General features: G+C 43.1%; 1 protein-coding gene across 5 annotated transcripts in view; it reads left to right on the top strand.

The window, feature by feature from the left end:
* Window positions 1-2396: 2396 nt before the first annotated feature.
* Window positions 2397-7918, top strand: part of SNAP91 (synaptosome associated protein 91) — a 68444-nt gene continuing 62922 nt past the window's right edge. For 4 of the 5 annotated variants that reach the window (XM_017825976.1, XM_017825966.1, XM_017825964.1 and 1 more), the window contains exons 1-2: window positions 2645-2737; window positions 3342-3501. In XM_017825976.1, the coding sequence (XP_017681465.1) occupies window positions 3372-3501 (130 nt within the window). In that variant the 5' untranslated portion in view covers window positions 2645-2737; window positions 3342-3371. Of the gene's footprint in view, window positions 2419-2644; window positions 2738-3341; window positions 3502-7918 lie in introns of those variants that run through there. The other variant, XM_017825956.1, reaches the window with a different exon arrangement.

Here is a 7918-nt window from a genome sequence, read left to right as displayed (position 1 = left end):
GATTTGTCTGAAATACCTCATGAATCTCACATGTCAAATGATCCTGATTTTGCTCAACAAAATCTTTGTATGCAGAAGTCAATGGAAGTCCATCTCTTGACTGTAAGAAGAAATAGAGGAGTTCCATGTGGAGCAGTACTGACCAAATGTGATATAAGAAAAATTTTCATAGGGCATTTTATTCATTAGACTGGTTATTTGTTGGTGAATATTTAAGTAATGGCAGATAAATTCAAAGCCTAAAAGGCTTCTGTAATTGCATTCTTGCAATTTTTTCCTTTGGACGCTTCAGATTGTGACTTGGCCACCTGCTACCTTATAACAAAAATACTGAAGGATCTCTTTATTATTTGCATTTAAATTCAGTTTGCAATGCATAAACTTTAAGGCAATAGTACAAATTATTTGACTTATCTTTTCCGTAAATATTTCAACAATATGAAGATATAAAATTAGTATTAACAAGCATAGGTTTTGGTTACACAGATGAGAATCTCAGTAACAGAAACTGCTGATAACAATCTGGACTAGTTCAGAAAGTATCCAGACCTCCAACTGAAGATGTACACTAAATGTTAGTAAAAGTTGCATCACTAATTAAATACTTTGCCTAAAGTGAAAACTATCTTGCTTGCAGCAAATAAAAACACTCTAAATTTCTGCTGGGTGGAATCAGCAAACTCCAAAACAATTTATGTATTTTTTTTCCTTCTAGTTAAAAGGAAACCTTTTTTAAAGTCAAGCCACTGTAAACTCCTGTCAGTTTTACCAAGAAAAGTTGAGTCATTCTTAATGCCAGTAATGAAACAAGAAGTATCTGTAGATCCCAACCATTTCTTTTCCCTGGAATCAGCTGGAACTATGACACCAATAACTGATTGTGAAGTACAGAGGAAAAACTGTGTGCCTCTGCTAAGACATGCTTCCAGTTGCCACAAATCACTCCATTGATGACAAATTTCTAGGAATGGAAGTTAACATTTCTGTGGTAAACGAAACACAATTTCCAAATATTATTAAAATTTGTCTGTACTTGAACAGTGGAATATAGTAATGCTGAAGAACATACTACTATATTATCTTTCTGTGCAACTCCAGTGTTTATTCATTTGCTACTCATTACTGAACAGGGCTGAGAAGCACAGACACGTTCTCACTATTGGATAATGAAAGTCCCACTTACAGGAACATTCAAAGTTTGCAGACCCGTAATGCTGATTGCTAACAGTGACATACACTTTACATCTTTTTTGAAACTAAATCTCTCTCCATATTCAAACACTGCATTTGAGAAAACTTTTGAATCTTGAAATCCAAACATCTTGATCTGCTCCGCAGTTAGAGAGGAATTTAATGAAGAAAATTTAGTCAATATCAAAAGCCTGAACATTCCAACACATTTCTTGAATTGACACAGGCACCATTTTAATTGTTGTTTTGGAAGAGATTTCCCATAGAAAAGATTACTTAAACTGTTGAGCATTATTTTAACAGCATTCCCAAGCTTTCAGGCTGCCTAGGACTTTAAAATCTCCTGGTTGTCAGGTTAAAAAAAAAAAAAAAACAACGAAAAAGAAGAAGAAAGAAGGAGTAAAAAAGCTGCTGTTTCATACTGTCACAGACCACAATCCATTGTCAGTATTTTGTTCCTGGCATAATAAATGAAAATGGTGCCGTATGTCTTTGTGTGCAACAAAACCCAATTATCACTTCGTGTGCACAAATCTTCAATACTCACCGTACATAGCGTTTTCTCCAGCTAATTAATAACATACACTGACATCGTCTTCTGAAATTTGTTCTACCGGCAGCTCGAAGTAATTGCTACCACTGCCATTTCGTTTAGACCCCACCCACTTAAATCACTTTACTCCAAAACTAAGTTCAGCCAATTTATGGTAATATATGTATGCTACATTTCCCAATACTCCACGGATCACTCCGTTAGGCTCCAATTACACAATTAAATTGTGGCAATATATCCTCTCGAGTGTAGCACTGGGTTGTAACCAAGACCTTTAGGGTATCTTAGATAACAGAAAGAAAACCCTTCAGGGAACATATTTGAGATGTCTTTGATAACAATAACAACATCATAACAATATTATGGAGAAATCTAGTCTATGTGCAGTTTTGGGATCCCTCAGGGCATTATTTTAAGCGTTCACGATAGGACCACGATGCAGACAGGGGAAGCATCAGTGGCTTCAGCTTCCCGCTAACCTCCGTGCCCCGCGCATCCCCAGCGGGACGGCCTCCGTATGGGGGCAGCTCCGGTCGACCGCCCCGCCGCCACCTCCGAGAAGCGGGATGCGGGTGGGGGAACGGGGTCACCTGACTGCGCCGGGCCACCGATCTGCGGCGGCAGAGGCAGCGCCGCGCCGGTCCGCTCCGCTCCGTCCCGCCCTCTGCACCGGGGTAGGGGCGGCGCTGCTGCGGCAGTAGCGCGGGGATTAGGCTGCGGGAGGATTAAGCCGCCGGCTGGAAATAGCAGCGTCGGCTCCCGGGCGTGGACGCCCAGCGCATCCCCGGCGGCGGCGGCGGCTGCGGGAGGGGCAGCCCGCCCCGCACCTGGGGCTACCGGGGCCGGGGGTCCGGGGGGGGCTGCTGCGCCGCGGAGCGTCTCGCCAGCGGGCCGGGCGGCGGGCCGGGCCGGGCAGCGGTCGCGGCGGGAGGCGGCGGTGCCCTCCCCGGAGAGGCAGCGGCAGGAGGACGGGAGGCAAGGACGCACTGACAGGTCGGCCGCTGGCGCTCGCTACATCCCGCTCTGCCCCCGCGCCGGGATGCTGCATGGCGCTGTGCGCCGCCGCATGCAGCGGCGCCCCGTTTCCCGGCGCGGGGGGTTTCCCTGTCGGGGCCAGGGGGTGGCGGAGGGGGGAGGCACCGGGAGGGCATAACATGGCGCAACGGTGCCATAATCTCCCATCGAGGAGGCGGCGGGGCGGGCGCTGCAGCGGGGCCGGGGCGCGGCGGCGGTTCCTCCGCGGGGCCGGCTCCTGGGGCGGGCACTGCCGGGGCAGGTGCGGGAGGGGTTCCTTTCCCCCTGTCCCGGGGGCTCAAACGTTATTTGTGTGCAGCTTCCTTCAGCTGCCGTCATTATTTCTCCTTCATCCGTTCCTTGCAACGCCTGAAATACCCTTCTTTCTGCCCCAGGCGGCTTCCAGCTAGGCAGAGGCTTACACAACGGGGCGGGGGGTCTGCACCTCGGGAGGGGCCGGGATGCCCGAGGGACCATTGTGCGTGTGTCTCTGTGCCCCTGCCTGTGCGTGTCTCTGCCGTGCCTACCCCCGGCGATAAACCTGGGATCTCCCGTTCCCCTCCCGTGTTTTCCGCCCCTGCAGAGGAGACAGCAGCCAGCACGCCGTTCGAAGATGTCGGGTCAGACGCTGACAGATCGCATCGCAGCTGCTCAGTACAGCGTTACGGGATCAGCCGTAGCCAGAGCCGTCTGCAAAGCCACCACGCATGAAGTGATGGGGCCCAAGAAAAAGCACCTGGACTGTGAGCATCCCTTTTTGTTTCCTCAGCAATGGCCCGGGGCTGAGGAGCCTGCCCGCAGGGTGCTTTGGTGGGCCTTTGAGCCGGCTGGCTGTCACGCTTGCTGTAATCCAGCTTGCAGAGCGTAAGAGTGATGGGAAATCTCCAGGAGAGGATGAGTTATTATTGCATTTCTTCTCTTATTGCATAATACTGCTCTTTCGGCCATTTTTTTTCTCATGACCTCTTGCCTTTTATCTGGGAAGACAGTGCAAAGAGTGCCTTGTGGAGCAAGGGCTTGGAAAGAGGGGAGGGGATTGGACACAGGGCAAAATGGACACACGCTTGTCACTGCCTACTTCGCTCAGGATTAAGCTGGGCTGAGGTATACATAAATGCTATGTCCAGAGCTGGCCAAGCACCGGTAGGAGTGTGGCCATCTCCACAGCAGACTTCTGAAGAGGTTTAGATGATGGTGGGCTTAAATGGCAAGGCACTGGGATAATGCTGTGCTGTAGATTGGGACAACCTTTGGAGGGCTTAAGGGCTGTTGCTGAGGTCCCAAATATCTGACAGCAACTTCTTGAGCTACCCAATTGTTTCCATCATGTTTTATTGAAGATGCTGGTGGCTTTATCTCATAGATTTATGATGTATTCTGGACTGATGTTAGCTAGTTTAGCCAGGAAACAAGGTTGAAGGCAAAACATTTATTAAAAAACAATGAGCTAGTGATGGTTTGTCTTGACAATTTCAATTCAGCTGTCAGTCCCTGCTTGGAGTCACCAAGTAGTAGAATAGTGAAAGAATTTAGTTGTGTGGTGTTAACTAGTCCTGTTTACCAATAGTAGTTCTGTCCAGCACTGAACTTGGCAGATCAACAGCAGGTTTTACTGTCTAAAATTAAGTGGGTTTCGCATGGTTTTTTGGACATGGTAAGAAATACTTTCAAGTAAAGATCAGCAGGTTTTATACCAGGCAGTCTCTTGGCTGCTGGCCATTAATAAGTAATGCTGGTGCAGGTGTTTGTAAGTACAATTCTGATGATGCTGTATTTGTTAAAAGGAGGTAGTATTACTTCTGGAAAATACTTGCAGATTTCAGTTCTATTGACTTTGTAGCTAACCCTCAAAGTGACAAATGGTATGCTGGTCTTTCACTATATCTAAATATTCTTGTATATATGGCCAAGAAATGCTGGTGTAAGCAGCATTGATTGAAGACTGACTTGGGTCTAAAATGTTTAAATAGATCATCAGTCTTAAAATCATGTACTCTGTCTTGTTTTCTTGTATATTTAAAAAAAATCATCTTGGTTATTGATATCTCTCCTATGTTGTTGTTTGGTAGCTGTGGACACTTTAATCTGTAAGTTGTGTCTGGACTGTCCTACTGTAACTGTTACTAAAAGCTTTAGCTAAAAAAAAAAGTGTAGCTCATGTATTTAAAATATTCACGTTGTGTCTCTGTGTATGTATATATACATATACATATATATATATATATATATATATATATATATATAAACACACATATATATACATACTATCTGGAATAGTCATGATTAAAGAGAGGTTGAAATAACCTACCAGTGCTATATTAAGGACTCTGAAGGGTCTGTGTTTGGATATGGGTGCTAATATTACTACTTCAGAAAATGAGTGTAGTAGAGACCGAAGCCAGTAGCATTCTGTGCAATTTCATATGTACCTGCCTGTCAGACAAACAAGAAGAAGAGAAATTATTGTCATGGCTAGGCTTCACGAACAAAGATTTAGGAAGGCTCTATCCACATTAAGAGAAATTATAATTTCCTGTGAAGATACATCCGTGCTCATTTTTCCTTCTATTTTCCAATCTGTATATAACAGTTCAGAGTTTAACTGTCTGGTATGATTAAGGACAGAATCTTGTCTGTGGCAGATATGCATGTTCAAAATTTGTGGACTATAAATGAAAATCAAGTTCATGTTTTAAAAGAAAAAATATTATCAGGCTCTTAAACCTTAGGCATATCCTCATAACTGTGAATTGATAGGCAATGTCTTGAACTGACATGTGTCTCGTGAGCAAGTGTTAAAATGGGGTTTATATATTGTAATAAGACAGTAAATTACAAGTTCATCCTCTGAAAGAGCAATGCACACATGCGTACAGGAGATATGCTACTAAGTGGAGGTAGATATAAACCATGTGGCTAAGTGCATTTCAAATTGGATAAGTAGTATTTGAAAATGTGGAGAAGGAAAGATAAAACTAGCCAATGCCTTACAGTAAGTTTTAAGTCAAGGTACAAATGCTTTACAATTAGTTTTAAGTCAAGGTACAAAGGATTTAGATGACTAAAACTTCAGGTAGCCCAGAGTTGGAGTGATGCTTTATGAAGGGCTGTAATTCTAGTATTGATATTGGGTTCTGTGTCCTTAGGGAACTCCTTATTTTTGTTAGTGTTTTAGTAGCCAGGTGTCATGTCACACAACCCCTCTTCTACTTCCCTGCTTAGCAACTGGGCTTTGTAAATTAAATTGAGAGATCAACTATTTAACATTAAGTAGTTCTGTAAGGATAGGATACAATGAAGTCTGCCCTCATATGTTTTCTGCAGAAGATATTAGTTCCAGAGGGTTATAGGAAGATTATAGATGAAAAAGTGTGGGGTGTTTTGGTTTCATTTCGGGTTTTTTTGGTTTGTTTGTTTGATATAGATTTTCTCCTGAGTATTACTTAGAGGGAGCTTGCTCTTAGGAATAAAAAGTATGATTTGGGTATGAGTGCACGAGTGTGAGGAAGGAAGGAAAGAACAGAATTTGTGTCTTCCATGAACAAAAGCTGAGCTGCTAAGTGTTTACTTTTGTGTGCTTTTCTGTATATGCATAGTTTTCAAATACAGACTTCAATATAGATGCTTCTGTCCTTTGGCATGGGCTCTGGGTGCTGCACAGGCTGGTCATGTAAAGAAATACTGAAGAATCAGCAAGATTTACCATTTTCTTGAACTCCACTCTCATACTAATGAATTTTCAGCAACTGCTGGAAGTAGTGCAAGATGGCATTAAATGTGCTTCTCAAATTCCTATGGGGAGAAAAGGAATGTAAATCTGGACTGCTCTGATGGTTTGGGACATATGTTAAAGCTCTGACCATTTTGGACTTAACCAAAAGTTGTCATCTTGAAGTTGTCTTAAAGTCACCAGAATGATACAGATTTATATCTCTCAGCTAACCATGTTGTGTTAACTAGATTACAAGTAGATACAGCAAATGAAGAAAGTCTTCCCATGAAGAAGTGGTTATTAGCAACTTTATTTTGATGCAGTGAGAAGGGCCATTGCAGAGTGGGTGAATAAGGCATATGGATACATAAACTGATAATTCTAGTGGGAAGGCAATCCTAGAGCACAGCATTGAAGTTTCACTCTCAGAATTGTTCTGAAAAATGCATTAAGGCTTCACTATGTGGGACAAGTACAATCTCAAATGGTGATGACTGATGGTATGAACAGGGAGGTGCTTTTGGAGAAGGGAAATGACTTTAAAATGTGAAAATACATGCTAGATAAGGGAAAAGTAGGTAGATCTGAACTTGGTCCTTTTATAGAGGATCTCACTCAGAAACAGACCATCAGGCTTTCATTTAGAGAAGTGAATTGAAAACCAGTGAGGTTGTTACATCTGCAGTTAGTTGTAACAGGTTCCTCTTTCTGAAAATGTTAAAAATGGCTGGGATTTTCCTTCACTGATTTTGTTGAGTGAATTTCTTTGCAACAGGAGGAAGTTATGGAGTGTATGTTCTAAAAAGACCACATGGTGCCTTCTTACTTCTTCAAAATAATTCTCATAAGGTAGAAGGCCCTTCCAGAGGCCTGTTCAAGAGGTGGGAGATGTTTGTGAGAAGTGGAAACATAGCAGATGAAGATCAGAATTCAATTATCTGTGGCTGTGGAGAGATGACCTGTGTATCTGTTGTCACATATTTCCATCCTAAGTCTAATTTTGTATATTTGTATGTAGCTGGCAAACAAAGGCTCTAAAAGCAAGTTTATAGTTTAATTCATGATGGTAACTAAACTGCAGGCTGGTGTCAGTATTTTGCTTATACAGACATTTTTTTCCTGCAGTTTCTACCTTTCTTCTGCAGACTGTGGGGTTGATCTAATGAGTTTGAATCACTATGGTCTCTGCTGTTGAAAGAGAAGTGTCTGTTGACCAAAAGCAGTGGACCAAAATGAACCTTTTTGCCTAGGCTCAGTAAAGATGAAGTTGCCTCTGTCTCATTCCTGAGGAATATGTCTTTCTCTGTCTTTTGGGAGAGGTGGAGATCAATGGAGCTATCTTGAGTCCCTAGACTTCAGTTACTGTTAACTTGGCAGGTTAGAGCATAAGGTTACCTTGGATGCGTATTTCAGAAGTTGTTTGCTGTTGAAGTGATTTGAGGAGTGTT

The sequence above is a fragment of the Lepidothrix coronata genome, unplaced genomic scaffold (genome assembly GCF_001604755.1).
Source record: "Lepidothrix coronata isolate B3197 unplaced genomic scaffold, Lepidothrix_coronata-1.0 Scaffold4, whole genome shotgun sequence".
Taxonomy (NCBI): Eukaryota; Metazoa; Chordata; class Aves; order Passeriformes; family Pipridae; genus Lepidothrix; species Lepidothrix coronata.
The sequence above is the reverse complement of the archived record's forward strand: the minus strand, read 5'-3'. Positions and strand labels throughout refer to the sequence as shown.